Here is a 16,278-nt window from a genome sequence, read left to right as displayed (position 1 = left end):
TCTGCCCCTCCCCTGCTCCCACTCTGTCTCTTGCTCTCTCAAAAATAAACAAACAGTAAAAAACAAAAAACAAACAAAATAACAGTTCTGCCCAGGAAAAGAGTTTGGCAGCCTTGGCTGATACACATCACACACACACACACACACACACACACACACCCCTTCCTAGTTTTTCAGTGGACCACAGACCTGCCCTCGGGACCCAATGACCCAGGCTGGGCTCACCCAGAACCTGTACAGCCAGCTAACTCTGCTCTCTCAGCTGAGGACGAAGTATCTATTGGTAATCCAGAGCTGGCTTCGCCGTCTCCCACCCTCTCTCTCGGAGAAGTGAGGGAGCGCAGCTAGAATTAGGGGACCCCGCTGAGGAGGATAAAACGAAGTGACTGGTGCCTATACAGGGTCCCTACCCAATTTCCTGGGTGGCCAGCCGCCTTGTTGTCCCACAAGGGAAGGCTGCGAGGCAATTTTTAGAATCCTGTTCAGTATGTCATTGTTCTCAAGCATTTATTGAGTGCCAGCTGTGTGCAGGACAAAAAGATATGGATGTAAAGATCTGATCCCTTTTATTTGGAAGTTCATAATCTAAACAGGAAGACATGATATTAATGGGGTTTTGGTTTCTTGCTAGGTAAATAAGTAGCTCGTGCATAAAGTTTTTTGAGGATTCAAGAAGAGCTGGTGTGGATGGAAGGCTTCATGGAGGAGGTGACGGCATTCCAGTTGGAAGGAACTTTGTGGGCAAAGGCAGGGGAGGCTATGGCAGCTGTGCGTGCCAAGGGGAACAGAAAAAGTAAGGCTGTACATTGGCTTCGTGAAGGACTGGAATGGGGTATGGAAGACAGGGAGTCCTTAAGGGGTTTTTAAATAGGAGATCATGGCACCTAAGGGTGACCAGGGGTTATGGGAGTCATGCTGTTTTCTCCACCCCTCCAGGGGGACCTCGATGTGGCTGGCTGTCTGTCTTCTGTCTCTAGCAGCAAGAACCATTTCACCAGAAGGGCTTATTTTGGGGTGGGTGGGGGGAGCGGGTGGTGGTAGGATGAGATCAAGGGGAAATCTACAGTTTAGAAAAGTCATTAACATCGTGATTTTCATCTTTAGTTCCAGTGTTGAAGAAAACATCCATGTTTTGGCCGCCCCTGGGGCATGGGATAAACAGCAGGTTCAGGGTAACAGTTACGTAGGCAAAAGTTCTAGAGCTGGCTGCCAGAGCAGCACTCACTGTCTCCAAGCCAACTTGCCAAGAACAAGATGACTCCTGGGCTCTCACTCCCTTCTGAAGGTGACTCCCGGATGGGGGGGGGGGGGGAGGGTGGGCAGAGAGCCATGGGGGCAAACAGGAAGTCTGGGACTTTTCTGAGGCACTTCCCCCCCGTTGGGGCTCTTTCTGGGCACCCAGACGCTGAGGATGGGCCCTCTTCCTATGCCAGGCCTTTCTGTTAGTGTCTCCCAACCAAGATGTGCCTCTCTCGTTCTGATAAGGGAGGGGTAGACCCTCCACTTTTCCCCTTCCAAGTTTGCTCAGACACTTCTCCCCTCCAAACCTGCCCTCCCTCCTCATTGCTCCCTACCCAGTTCTGCTCATTTGTCATGGCCTGCATAGGCATGAACTGGCGACAACCCTCACTCAAGGGACAGATGGACTCTGGGATGTGATGTAAGGGACCGAGTGTGTGGTTGCCAATCAGCATTCCTTCCTCCCCTCTGCTCTGGCCCCTTCCTGAGAGGCACTGCAGGCCAGCTCAGATTCCTGTGTATAAAGTGGAGCTCCAGGAAGGCCTGAGAGGGCAGTGAGGGGCCTGGGTGGGTCCCCCCCATTCAACCATCATACATATTTTTGGTTGGGTTCCCTCTTTTATTTCCCGATCTCCTGGATTAAAATGCAGGTGCCTTTATAGGATTTGTAGTTTTTAATGTTTTCAGTCTCAGTAAAGATCACTAAACAGGGACCCAGGCCCAGGATAGGTCCTATCAGGTGGTAGGGGAGATTGGGAAGAGGTCCTAAGGGACAAATGTGCTAAGACTCCCCTGTCCCAAGCAGACCCTGAGCCTTCACCCCCTAATGCTTCCCAGGGGAGGCACGGGGGCTTCTCAGGGTTCAGAAGTACAGGCCTGAGCTGGTTAGGTAACCCTTTGCTGCCTGTGGGCCGCAGCCTCTCTTCTGGTCTGGAAGGGGGTGGGTCTCCCAGCCGAGTGCCAGCCAGGACCACCCAGAGGCATTAGCCCCTGCAAGCAAGGAGGCCCAGGTTGCTGGGCAGAACTGGAGTTGGTATCTGGGACCCTGAATTCATCATTGCTCTGGGTGGGCCCCACCCCAGAGGAGTCCCCTGTCTTAGAGCTGGGAGTGAATGAGGGACTTCTCTCAAGGAGTTCAGCAGGATCCCCGCATTATGTTAGGCACGAGGCAGAAAGCCAGGGGTCTCCCAAACCCTGGGGCTTTGCCCAGACAGCCCCTTCAAGGCCCAAGGCTCAGGAGACCCAATTTCTAGGCCCAGCCCCACCTCCAGCTCCTAAGACCTTGGGTAAATCACTTCCTCTTTCTGGGTCTCCTTTCTCTTGTCGTTAAATTAGGGGATTGGAGGGGCGCCTGGGTGGCTCAGTCAGTTAAGCGTCCGACTTCAGCTCAGGTCACGATCTCGCGGTCCGTGAGTTCGAGCCCCGCGTCGGGCTCTGGGCTGATGGCTCAGAGCCTGGAGCCTGCTTCCGATTCTGTGCCTCCCTCTCTCTCTGCCTCTCCCCCGTTCATGCTCTGTCTCTCTCTGTCTCAAAAATAAATAAACGTTAAAAAAAAAATTTTTTTTAAAGTTAGGGGATTGGATTAGATGCAAGAGTGGAATCCTTTTTCAAATAAAATCTTAAGCAGACTCTCAATTCATCAAACATAAAAGTGTGGGCTTTGAGTATACGCGTCCTCAGTGACCCCTGCACACAGGTTGGCGTCCGGCCCCTCCACAGGTCACAGCTTCACCGGGGTCATCTCTGCGCCTCCCCACTCCCTCCTCACCTCCCGTTCATCCCTTCAGAGGCCAGCGCCTCTCCCTCTCCTGTCTCCCTGGTCACTACCCGCCCTCCTGCCCACTGAAGAACTTCCTTCCCAGCAGACTTCTCTGCTTCTGCTTTCTCTGCTACAGTCTGTCTGCGATATAGCCCCAAGCCAAATCAGATCACCTGTGTGCAAACCCCATCTGCAGCCCCCAGCATCCCCCAAGCCTTAACCCCACCAGACCACCTTCTGTCATCATCTCCCACATCAGCTGCAAGTGGGAAGGGGCTTGGTTTAATGCTGGGCGCCCGCCCCCACCTAATGTAAACACTATTTGTTGAACCGAAGGAGAAAAAGTGTCTACACCTAGGCTACTGGGCAGTCTGCCTTTTCTTTCTCCCCAGCCGACATCTGCGCCAAGGAGGAGACAGACCTTGCTTGCCAAGGTCCTCACACTCCTATTCCAGGGGGCTCTCTGAGCTCTGGGGGGTCAGAGTAGGAGACATTCTTCCCAGCTGTCTGAACATCACAGCGAGAAGGAGAGGACTTTTGGAAGCCCAGTGGAAAGAGGAGTCCTCCTCTGAGGACTCAGAACCCAGCCCCAAGTGGTCGGTGGGGCCTGGGGGGTGCCATGGGGGTGAGGAATCACAGATGATTGCTCCTCCTCATCTTTGGACTGTAACACAGGTGGACATGCGGCCCGGGGAACAGGGGGTGCCTGGGGTGCACCCGAAAACTGCCTTGTAGTACTTGAGAGTCAAGGTCTGGGCTCCCCAGGGCAGAACAGGGTCTGATATGGTAAGAAGTTAGAGGGAGGCACCTGCAACTCAAGTTCAGGAATTCCTGTCTTAGGACTGCCACAGTGGTGGCAAGTTCTCCGTCCCTGGAGGTATCCAAGTACCTACCAGGTATGAGTTTCGGTGAGATAACTATTTAGGAACCCTTCCAGCACAAAAGGTCCTCTTAAATAAAGTGATGTTTTTAGCAGCAAACCAATATTCCTTAGAATGTGCCAGGCACATCTAAGCAGGCCTGAGCTGGTGTGTTAACCCACGGCTGCCTGTAGGCAGCTGCTTGAATATTAACTCATCCAAACCTCATAACAATCCTATGAAGTTGGTGTTATTATTACCCCCAATTTACAGAGGAGGCAAGACCAGGTCTCTTGTCCAAGGTTAAATAACTGGTGCTATTATCAACAAGTGGGAATGATAATAATAATAATTATTAAGAGTTTACCCTATAGGCCAATGTGCAAAACTCTTTATGCATTATCTCATTTAACCCTCAAAACAACCCTGTGAGGATAGTTACTACTATTTATCTTCATTTTATAGATAGGTAAACCCAGGCACAGAGAGGTTAAGTAACTGGTCCAGTAATGAACAAAGAAAAGCAAGAGGAAGTAGGTGAGGGGGGGGTCACTCCTGGGGAGGGGTGGGGAAAGGGAAGCTGGACAGGTCAGGACCCTGGCCCCTCACCACCCCTTCTTCCATGGGAAACTCCTCCTAGCTCCACCCTGCAATATTGGGTGTGGCAGAGACTTGCCCCTGAGGGGCCCCCTCCCCAACATAATTTCCAATTCTTCCCACCGGATGGCATTTGTCTTTCCAGACGTTACTTCCAAGAGAAAGCGTACAGGCAGAATTTCTGGGGAAGGGCGGCGATGGGGCAAAAGGGAGGAGGAAGGCATTCAGATCCAGAAGAGTTTAAGCCCCCAGCCCGCCAGAGTGGGAACCAGTCACCTCTACCTGTCCCCCAGTCCAGAACTGCACAAGATCGGCCCATCCCTCTTGTTTTACAGAGCAGAGAACTGAGGCCCTGGGAGCTGGAGCTAGGGGTCATGGAGCTCCTGGGGTCATGGAGCTAGGCCAGGCAGCAGCTGGGTGTCCATCACTGAAACAGGCCCGGGAGTTTTAAACCAAAAAGCCAGGAATGGCAGCCTCGGGGCAGGGGTGGGGGTGGGCACCCGTCAACCTTGACACCCCGAAAGGTTCTAAGAGGCCTTCCCAAGAATCCACCACTGGAACTGAAGCCTCTTCAACCCCCTGAAGCTTCTCGAGATGCCCGCTGGGCTGGGCGGCGGGGAGGGAACCTTCTCCCCGGAGCGCAGCCCTGAGCAACGTCCAAAAGCAACTTCGGTGGGGGTGGGGGACATAAGACGAGGCACACGAGACCCCTCCCAAACAAGTCAGTTCCCAAACAAGTTCGGCTTCACGCATGCCAAGCTGTGCCTTCTCCCCGGGACCCACCAGACCCCAGCGCAACCCGTGCGCCCGGACCCTCCCCAGGGCTTGATAAAGGCAGGTCCGAAGGTCACCGTCCCCGGACCCGCCTGAGGGACGGGGGAAGGGGATCCCGGTGGGACCGCGGTCTAGGCGGACTCGTCAGCTGTCGGGGCCGCTGGCGCCCGAACTTACGGGGACCCCGGCCCCCACCCCACGCCCGCCTAGTCGTCAGCGTCCCAGGACGCGCGCGGGGACGCAGGCGGAGCGGCGGGTGCAGGAGGCTGGCGCGACCCGGACCCCGCGTGATTGCTTCTGAAGTTCAGGCGAGACAGGAGCCGGGGGAGGGGGCCGCATCCACGCAGCCCCTCCGCCCCGGCTCTGACAGGTAGAGACGCTTTTCTCGCACCCGGCCGCTTAGCTGGTTTTCCAGCGAGCGGTGACGTCTGAGCTTCGAACTTTGGCCAAGTCCCCGGGTCCTGCAGCCACCAGCGCGGCCCCCTTCCGCGCAGAAGCGGAGTCCGGCCCCGGCCGTGGCCGCGGGGCTCGGACTCACCCGACGCCCCGAGGCCGGACGGCCGGGGCTCCCTCGCGAGCTCCGAGCACTCCCGGGGGGGTGGGGGAGGCAAGACTTACCCCGCGGGGTCCCCGCGCTCGGGCGCCCCGGCCCGTCGGATCATGCCGCCGGCAGCTCCGGGACCGCGGACGGAGGGGCTCAGGCGCTGGGCGGGGCGGACCGCCGTGCCCCGGGCGCCCGCATGGCCCTGGCGCTGGCCCTCGGGAAGGGCCCGGCCGGGCGCCGACGCCAGCCCCGCGCCGAGTGGGAAGCCGCCGCCGCCGCCGCCGCCGCCGCCGCCGCCGCCGCGCTCTGGGGCGCTCGCTGGCTTCCACTTCCTGTATCCGAGCGCGCGGGGCTTTCAGGAAGAGGCTGGCCTTGGTGGTCAAGGGGTTTTTGTCAAAAGCCTCTCGCCGGCGGCGGGCGGCCCGGAGCCCCCCTGGGGCACGCGGAAGCCCGGCGGCCGCGCCCCTCCCCCCTCCCCGCCCCCCGGGGCCGGGCCTGGCGGCGGGCGGCGGGGGGACCGCGGCTCCGGGCGCGGACGTCCAGCCGCCGGGAGCTGCCTCCGCGGGCAGGGGCTGCGGCCCGGGCGGCTCCCGAGAGCGCCGCGAGGGAAACTTACAGCAAAGTCTCCCACACGGCGAAGAGTCGCGTGGGAAGAAGGAAGGCGCTCCCGGCTCCTGCGGACCGGCAGGTGGGGAACTCGGGCCGGGCTCGCCAGACAGGGAGGCGCAGCCTTGCCTCCCGCCCCAAGGAGCCCGAGACTCGCCCAGGGGCAGCCCCGGACCAGAGGCAGGTGGCCTCTTGGATGCCTCCGCTAACGGTGAGCTCACTACTTCACAAGGTGGTCTGTTCATCCACGGGCACGTGATTCACTTATCCTGGGGACCACCCCTAGGTGGGATCGGAGTGGGAAAGCCAGTGAGCTCACACAAATACCACAGCCACAGCAACTCCCGTGGGACCAGGAGGCCTCTCTTCTCTAAGCGCCGGCAGCACTCAACACTGCCTCCTGAGCCCAAACTGCCCTCAGAGCATTTCACGTGACTGGGCACGACTGGACCTTGCAAGGCCACCTCAGTCTAACGCAGGGTTTCTCGGCCTTGGCACCACTGACATTTGGGACCAGGCAATTCTTTGTCGTGGGGGCGGCCCTGCATATCGTAGGATGTCTGGCGAGCATCTCTGACCTCTGTGCACTAGATACCTGGAGCATCGCCCATCCCCTGTAACAACCCCAAACGTCTCCAGCCTTTGCCAGATAGATGTCCCCCCGTTGAGACCCATGGGTCTAATGCCTTCATTTTATAGATAAGGAAAACTGAGACATAAAGAGAGGAGGAGACTCACCCGAGGCCACCCAGCAAGTTGGGCGCAGGCAGGACTGAGACCCGGGGCTCTGGTACAAGCATCGCGAGGCGTCTTTGCCCTCCATGCCTCTGCCCTGCCACTCCCCTCACAACCCTCCTCCCCGCCTTTCATGACATTTCCACCAAATCAGCCTGGCAGAAACTAGAGAGGAAAGAATCCCCATCCCTAAATAGAAGTGCGTGCAGCCTCCTGGTGGGGACGTAACGTGGTGCAGCCACTTGGGAAAACGGTCTGACAGTTCCTCCAAAGGTGAGACCTGGAGTCACCACATGACCCTGTGGTGCCACCCCCCACGTGGGTATCCAGAGAAATGAACACACGTGTTCGCACAGATGCTTGTACATGAATGTTCATCGCGGTATTGGCCATATCAGTGAAAAAGTGGAAACAGTCCAAACGTCTATCAACTGATGAGTGGATAAACAAAATGTGGTACGTCCATACAGTGGCATAATGTGAGGCCATAACAAGGAATGGCGTACTGATACAGGCTTCAACATGCATGAACTTGGCAAAGAGCTCAACGGAAGAAAGCCAGTTACAGAGGATCACATGCTGTAGGATCCCATTTACATAAAATGTCCGGAATGGGCAAATCCATATAGAAAGAGAGTTAAATTGGTGGTTGCTAGAGGCTGGGGGGAAGGGAGCACGGGGAATGACTGCTAGTGGCTCCGGGATTTTTTTTTAGGGGGGTGGATGGTGAAGAAAATGGTCTGATATTGACTGTGAGGATGTTGCACAACTTTGTGGTCAAACTAAAAACCTTTGAACTACACTTTACGTGGGTGAATTGTATGGTACGTGAATTCTATCTCAATTAAACTGTTATTTTGTTGTAAAACTGCCGTGTCCAAGAGGCTACGCTGACTCCTCCGGCCATATCACTTCCTCCTCTGTCTGCATCCCTCCAGACTCCCTCATTAGATCATAGCCAAGCTCCCACTCACCTTTCCTCTCCTCCGGAGGCTCAACCGTCTGCTCCCTGGACCAGAATCTTTTCTACGTCTCCCTGGATAGGACTGTAGCTCCTGTCTGAACGCATGAGCTTTGAGGATAGACTTGTGTTCATGTCCAACCCCAGGACCTTCCAGCGGGGGTAGCCCCAGGAACATCACTTCCTGGTGCCTCAACTTGCTGGGCTGTAATAGTGATGAGTGTAAGCGGGCACCTGCCCCAGGTGGCATTATTAGTCTCTTGTTGCTGGAACCAGCCTGTTGGCCTCCCTGGCCCCCAGGAAAGAGGTCTATCCGACTGTCATATCTACAACGATCCCTCAGGCCCTACCATGCTGATGCCGACTGTGACTAACCCCCCACTTCCCCCCCACCCCCGCCCCAAATAAAGGTTTCCTTCAGCTTCCTAGGCTGCGGCTGAGAAACAGGACAAGCCCCTCGAAGCCTGGGTTCCATGGGACCAGCCCCAAGGTTCTCACCACATCCCGACAGAAGCCTCCATGAGGCCTGTTGCTCACCTGCTCTGTGAAGACCGAATTCCTCAGGTAGACACCAGATGAGGTCCACCCTGCCCCTGTTGCTGGTAACTGACCGAAAAGGAAGTTGCCGAGATTCCAGAAATCCAAGCAGCTTCTCTTAGCGGTGGCCTCTGACAAGTTGGCCCTGAGTGTCCTTCCTGGGTCCCTGTTTGACTCGCTCAAGCCCTCACACACCCCACTCCTCTCCCCGGACAGATCTCAGGACGCCTGCTGGGGGAGTGAGCATCTGCTGCTGTTTGGGCCCGCAGGTTCCTTCCCCCTGCCCCTAGCCTCTGTTTCTTTGTTAATACTGGTACCGGGGTACCTGGTTTCCCTTTAAGGAGCTACTCCTCCCGGCTGGGTTCAGGTGGAGATGACAACCACCCCCAACTGACCGGGAACACATATTCTAGTCTAGCCAATCAGAGCCCTACACTTAACTGGGCACAGTGATTGGCTGGTTCACGGATCAACACGTGACCCAATTGGGCCAATAAGATCCTTCCCTGGGACTTTTCGTTGGCACTGTTCAGGAAAGCCAGCAGTCTTCCCCCCACCTCAAGCTGGCTAAGCTGGGAAAGTATGAACTTGGGGTAGCACAATAGCTCTCTGAGCCACCATGTGGTAAAATGTACTCAGGAAGAAAGCCAAGATGGAAAAAAGCAGTGCAAGGAGAGATGGGGCCCTAGTGTCATCTGTGAGGTCTAGATTCTGATGTGTCTACAGCCAGCTGCACCATTCGACCTCTCTGTTACAAGAATGAATACAGTCCTTTTTCTTTTCCTTTTTTAAAAACTCAAATACAATTGGAGTCGGGCTTCTGTTAGTCGTCACCAGGGAGTCCAGGCTCTCCATGATTGCAGCCCCTTCTCTGTCTTCACTTCTTGCTGGGCCTGGAGGACGTCCAGTTGTGGCGGGGCTATGGCAATAAACAGATGAACACTTCAACTTATTACCCCAAAATATAAGAGGCTGGTTTGCATCTCTGGGGTCCTCATGGGCAGCTCTCACCTCCACCAGCTCCTCAGCCTCCTCCTCCCTCCACACAGCTGAGGGCAAACAGACTCAGTCCTGAGGAGCACCCTGGGACTTTTCAGGGAAAGGTCACCCCCAGGAGGTCAACTTTAAGCCTTGCTGGAGTTTCTGGGGACGATTAGCCAAGAAAAAAAGTCTCACGGCACAGTCTTGCTTTTTAAAACTTCCCCAAACCTTTCTCTGAGTTAGATAAGAGACATTAAGGAAATAGAGTGTGTTCTTTCCCCAGATATTTTCCTTCTATCTAGAGTAGTCGTTGAGAGCAGGGGCTTGAGTCGGGCTGCCAGGGTTCAAATCCCAGCTTTGTCACTTAGTGGCTGTGTAACCTCAGGCAAACGACTTTGCCTCTCTGTGCTTCAGCTTCCTCATCTGTGAGATGGGATAATAACAGTGCCTACCTCACAGGGTTGCTGCGAGTGTTGCATGAGTTCATGTAGGTAAGGGGCTTAGAACAGAGCCTGGCATATAGTAAGTACTCAGTAAGTATTAGCTATTATTTGTACCATGACTAAGGTCTTTAATGTATCAGTCAGATCTCACAGCAAACAAATGGCACATCTGATTAGGATAATTTGAAGAGGGTTTTGGTTTTATTTTTATTTTTGAGAGAGAGAGAGAGAGAGAGCTGGGGAGGGGACAGAGAGAGAGGGGGACAGGATCCAAAGCAGTCTCTGCACTGACAGCAGAGCCGATGTGGGGCTCGAACTCACGAAGCGTGAGATCATGACCTGAGCCAAAGTCGGATGCTTAACCAACTGAGCCACCCAGGCGCCCCTTGAGGAGGGTTTAATAAATTTGTAGGTGGGGAAATGCAAGAGAGAGCACTGTCAACCTCAGATCCGTTACCTTCTCAGCCCAAAGATGGGGAGAAGGGGTAGTTTCCAGACCCAGAAGCAGAGAGTCCTGTCCTCCCCTTGCCAGGGGAGTGGAGCAGGGTCCCTCAGTCTAGGAACACAGCCAGCTCACAGTGACCCTGAGGGAGGCAGCCAGGAAAAGAAATGCTCCGAGTCTTTTCCCTCCCGCCAATCTGCAGCGAGGGTGTCCCCAAGTTGCCCAAGCCTGCTGGAAGCCAGAGGGCTTGGGAGCCCCTCGGTCGGTCCCTGTGGGTGAGGAGTCCCTATGGATCAGCCTGCTGGAGTGCGGAGAAGGGCTGGGGGCAGGGCGGGGGGCGGGAGGGCAAAGCTGGGGAATCAGACACACTGGCTCAAATCCCCCTCAGTCTCTGGCCGGGAAGCCTGGCAAATCAGTCAAGGCAGCAGACATGTGAGCGAGGCCGTTTGGATTCTCCAGACCAGCCCATCTGCCGGCTAAATCCACGCAGTGACCTCTGTCACTGTTCCGTGGAACAGGAGGATCACTAGGCCAGACCTGCCTGAACTCCCGGCTGGTAAATTGGTGACATATAATAAAATGGTTGCTATTTGGGATATTTTATTTTGCAAAAATAGATACAGGAAACAGCTCTTTCTGTGGCTTTTTCCATTGTTGGGCCCCCAATAAGCCCCCTCGTCTTCATTCCCTGTTACTTTAGAGAAATCTTAAAAGACGTGGCAGGCGGTGGGGCACCTGGGAGGCTCAGTTGGTTAAGCCTCTGACTCTTGATTTCGCCTCAGGTCATGATCTCTCGGTTGGTGACGTCGAGCCCCACATCGGGTTCTGTGCTGGCAGCGTGGAGCCTGCTTGGGATTCTCTTTCTCCCTTGCCCTCCGCCCTCCCTCCGCCCCTGCAAAATAAATAAACTTTAAAAAATTAAAAAATAAAAGTGGGAGGAAAACCACTTTATTATTGCAAAATCAATCTGTATCCTCAGGGGGTCAGCCAGGAAAAAAATGTCTGCACCGGCTGCATAGGGGCTGAGGTGGCCTGGGAACTAGACTCTGGGGAAAGCAACGGCGTCTTCTCAGTTCTTGTGACGTCTGCTCAGCAGGAATGAGGGCTGGGCGTACAAGGCCTTACAACTAAAAAAAAGCAAATCCTGGAAATCTGGAATTTTATAGGACCGTTTCAGATTTCTAGAGTACCGTACTGGCTAAAGAAACACTTCTGAGGGCCCAGGCACCCCCGGGGGCTGGTTTGAGATCTTACTTCTGTCTTCTCTGAGGCGCTATCTGTCCGCAAGGTGCATCTGACACTGGCGTGGGTGTGCCTCGTGAAACCCAGGGGGCACTCGGGGATTCCCCAGGTTCTGGAAAGGACGGAGCCCTGACAGACATATTCTGCGCGTCTCATCGGAGACCACGCAGGCTGTCTCGGGCACTGGTCTCCGCAGAGAGAGGATGTTCACGAGACACCCCCAAAAGTTTTTAAAGCAGCCCTCGGCCTGGATTATGGAGGCAGCAGATTCTTGTCTGCTCTCCCACTCCCACTTGGCCAACACCATTCATCCCTGAGGCAGGAACTAGAGGCTCTGAAGATCTGCCTCAGGGAACTCCTCTCCCCGCCAAGACGACCAGCTGCATTTGTTCATCTGACTCCAGGATCTGTCCCTGAAGCCTGTCTGTTCCCAACCGAGGTGCCCTCTCAACCTGCACTCGTTACATATTTCTAGACACTCTAATATTCTCCTGCTTCAATGATCCTTAGTGTGAGTACAGGCTCCTTAGGAGCGGGGAATACACCTCCTTCTAAATTCTTTTCTACACCCCACCCAGCAATAACCAGTGGAGAACTCTGTGAACAGTAAACACTTAAGAAGCTCTTATTGGCTAAATAAAAACAATTTGTTACCAAGGAGGAAAGCTGCTCCATTTCGGAGTTCTGTGCCATTGTGAGGATTATCTCTGCTTTGTGCTGTCCGAAGATGAGCTAAAACTGGGGCCAGGGATATCCTCAGTTCATACAGTGACACCAGTGAGGTACTGGGAGCTCATGGAAGTCCTGTGCTGAGGACTTTTTAGGTTCGTGAATGAGCCAAGCCACAGGAAGATGCTCTTGGGTTTAAGTGACAGAAAGCTCTGAATCTAAGTGGATTGAGTACAAAGGAAATGGATTGTCTCTTACAACTTGAAGCCCAGAGACAGGAAGTGCATCAGGTATCTATTGCTGTGTAACAAATTACCCCCAAGGTTAGTGGCTTAAAACAACACAAATTTGCTATCTCACAGACTCTGTGAGTGGGGGGGGGGGGGGTCTTGGCAAAATTTTGATGGTTGCCTCTGCTTCAGGGTCCCTCACAAGGCTGCACTCAAGTTGTTGGCCTGGGTTGGGGTCTCATCTGAAGGCTCGACTAGGGAAGGATCTGCTTCCAAACTCAGATGGCTGTTGGCAGGATTTAGTTCCTTCAGGGGACCCAGTTTCTTGCTGGCTGTTGGCTGGAGGCCATCTTCAGTGCCCTGTGGCATTGAACATGGCCTTTGATTCATCAAAGTGTGAAGCTGAGAAGGCAACAGAGAGAGTATGATGGAAATCACAGCTTTACAGAGCCTAATCGTGGAGCTGACATCCCATCATTCTGGTCCTATTCTTTTTTTTTTTTTTTAAAGTTTTAAAATTTATTTTGAGAGAGAGAGAGAGAGAGAGTGAGAGCAGGGGAGGGGCAGATAGAGAGGGAGAGAGAGAGAATCCCAAGCAGGCTCTGTGCTGTCAGGAGGATCCCAGAGCTTGATCTCACAAACTATGAGACCATGACCTGAGCCAAAGTCAAGAGTCAGGAGCTTAACCGACTGAGCCACTTAGGTGCCCCTGGACCTATTCTATTAGAAAGTCACAGGTCCTGTCTACACTCAAAGGCAGGGGATTAAATAAAGGTGTGGAGACCAGAAGGCAGGGATCATCAAGGCCATTTTAGAAGATAAGTAAAGGGTCAGGGACTCAATGCTGCCATCAGTCACTCTTTTGGTCCCTTTCTCTGCTTTGCCCTCCTTGGCACTGACTCCATCCTTGGGTTAGTTCTTGTAAGCTTCCAAGAGAGCTGTCCATGGCAGTGAAGGTCATGCTTTCTAGGTCCATCCTGCAGGAAAGGGGAAAAGCCTCTCTCCAAAGCCTAGGACAGAAGTACATGTAGTGTGATTGGCCATATTAAGCCACACACCTGCCCCAGTCACCCGGAGAATGTCATGCCATGGTGGCTTATGTTACTTAGGACCCATACTTGGTCCTCGGCTTGGAAGTGATCTTCCCCCAGATCATGGTGGGGTGGGGTTGAGACCCAATCAAAGCTAAGGTTCTGCTGGGAAGGAAGGAGAGAATAGGTATTGGGTAGATAATCAACAGTGTCCACTACATTTGTATGGAAATGACCAGAAAAACAAGACCATGCATGAGAAAACATTTGGAGTTGATTGATATATTCATTATTTTGACTGTGGTGGTTATTTCATGGATATTTACATATATATAAACATTGGGGTGCCTGGGTGGCTCAGTCGGTTAAGCATCCGACCTCGCCTCAGGTCATGATCTCACGGTTCATGGGTTTGAGCCCCGCGTTGGGCTCTGTGCTGACAGCTCAGAGCCTGGACCCTGCTTCAGATTATATGTCTCCCTCTCTCTCTGCCCCTCCCCAACTCGCATTCTGTCTCTCTCGTCAAAAATAAACATTAAAAAAAAATTAAACATCAAATTGTATACTTTAATATGCACAACTCTTGTATGTCAATTATACTTCAAAAAAGGCTGTTTTAAAAAGCATGTCGTGGGGCGCCTGGGTGGCGCAGTCGGTTAAGCGTCCGACTTCGGCCAGGTCACGATCTCGCGGTCCGTGAGTTCGAGCCCCGCGTCGGGCTCTGGGCTGATGGCTCGGAGCCTGGAGCCTGTTTCCGATTCTGTGTCTCCCTCTCTCTCTGCCCCTCCCCCGTTCATGCTCTGTCTCTCTCTGTCCCAAAAATAAATAAAAAATGTTAAAAAAAAAATAAATAAATAAAAAGCATGTCGTATCTTTAGTCATTATGTTATGAAAAACACAAAAAAATCAAGCAAATATTCTTCCAGTTTTCAAAAACTACTGTTTGATTCTGCAGAGAATTTATTCATGTCATTGATGAAGGAGTAAATTCTGAGTTATGCCTTTGTTGATTTGCTTTGGTTGAACACGTTAGTGTAGACAAAAATGTGATAATCTATAGCATTCCTATAGTTCATCGGTTGCAACCATAGGTGTGTTAGAGGTACAAGAGTTTGGCAGCCCTTCGTGAAAACATTTGGTGAGAATCAATTGCATGTGTGGAATTTATAGTAGAGCATTATATAGTTTATTATGTAAGGAAACAAGGCCACAAGTTATAGGTAGAGTTCAAGTTGCTCTAACAATATGGTTTCTAAAGATTCGGTACGTGGGAGTCATTTTTCAGGATCATCTTCTTTGCCCCCTTCTCCCCCCAGTGAAGGATGGCCAGGGAGGCACAGAGGAGGAGGTGGCCCTTGGCGGGCCTGAAAGGACTCAGCCCTTCACATGGGTGCAGGCAGTGGGGGGGCAGCTGGCTCGGGAGAGACTCACTCGCCTTGTTAACATGGCCCTCTCGGCAGCACCTGGAGTGAGGGACTGGAAAGCCTTGGAAACAGTGACTTCTGGGAAACAAATCCATTTTTGACAAGAGGCCAGATGACTGAACATTAGCAGCTCATCAGATCTGAGTTGGCTCATCCGACCAGAAGGCAAGCCAGGAGGCCTGAGGCTCTTCTCTGGGAACTCCTACTGTGTGCCAGGTACTGTGACCCTACGTGTCAAGGTGGGGAGACAGCTCTGAGGGCAAGGACACTTATAATTTCTGCCCCCCTCCCCTGGGAATTCTTCGTAGTCTGGTACGCAGTCTTTAACCATGTGTGATTCATTCATGTGGGCCCAGATTAGGGGTTCAGGATGGTTAAATAAATGAGATAAAACCTGTGTACAGAGTATATTACCTACCCACTGATGTATAAAATATTACCCCAGATGTAACAGCTTTAAGCACAGTAAACACTTTTTTTTTTTTTTTTTTTTTTTTTTTTTTAGTAATCTTACCATTTCCATGGCTCAGGAATCCTGGAGCGGCTTAACTAGTTGGGTCTGACTCAGAATCTCTCATGAGGTTGCAGTCAAGATGAAGGTTGGCAGCCATTTTGTACTATGAGGCTATATGCCTCACGTAGGAAGATAGGACAAAAACAGAGAAGGAGGCTGGGTCGCCGCCACCATGGAGTGCCACACCAGTCTGGACTGAACACCTTTGTCTTTTTCTATGTGACAGAGAATAAAATCCTATCCTGTTCAAGTCACTGTTCTTTGGCATTCTTCTGGAGTAGGATTTCAACAGGTAGAAATAAGGGAAGGGCACCTTTGGGGAGGAACGTGACTGTGTGAGTAAAGGGTTGGAGGTAGGACCCTATTTACCTCTCAAGACAGGGATGAGGGAAAAATTAATTACTGCCTAAGAAAGCGTAAGTGCCCATCTTTGAGGGGTGCCATATTGATAACGACTAATCCTCCTTGTTCGTTTTTGTCTCGAGGGTAAGGACTGTATCTAACACTTCTTTGTATAGCAGGCTTGGCAAAAAAGATGTTCCTTAACTACTTGGTGGTCATGCCGTGATTTATTTCTATCTCACTTCTCCCTTTAGGGGATACTCACTTCCTCTGAAAATCAAGTGTGGTGTCCTCAAACCTTCCTGGTGAGAAAAGCCAGGCAGGTTTGTTTAAAATCATGGGGTGGCA

General features: G+C 52.9%; 1 protein-coding gene across 1 annotated transcript in view; it reads right to left on the bottom strand.

The window, feature by feature from the left end:
* RIN3 (Ras and Rab interactor 3) overlaps positions 1-6,116 on the bottom strand; it is a 123,799-nt gene extending 117,683 nt beyond the window's left edge. Inside the window, exon 1 of the mRNA XM_053889724.1 lies at positions 5,848-6,116. Coding sequence (XP_053745699.1) covers positions 5,848-5,891 — 44 coding nt within the window. The 5' untranslated portion in view covers positions 5,892-6,116. The remainder of the gene's footprint in view (positions 1-5,847) is intronic.
* Positions 6,117-16,278: the final 10,162 nt, after the last annotated feature.

The sequence above is a fragment of the Panthera pardus genome, unplaced genomic scaffold (assembly GCF_024362965.1).
Source record: "Panthera pardus isolate Hobbes unplaced genomic scaffold, ASM2436296v1 HiC_scaffold_24, whole genome shotgun sequence".
In the NCBI taxonomy this organism is placed as follows: Eukaryota; Metazoa; Chordata; class Mammalia; order Carnivora; family Felidae; genus Panthera; species Panthera pardus.
This window is presented reverse-complemented; position numbering and strand designations above follow the sequence as displayed.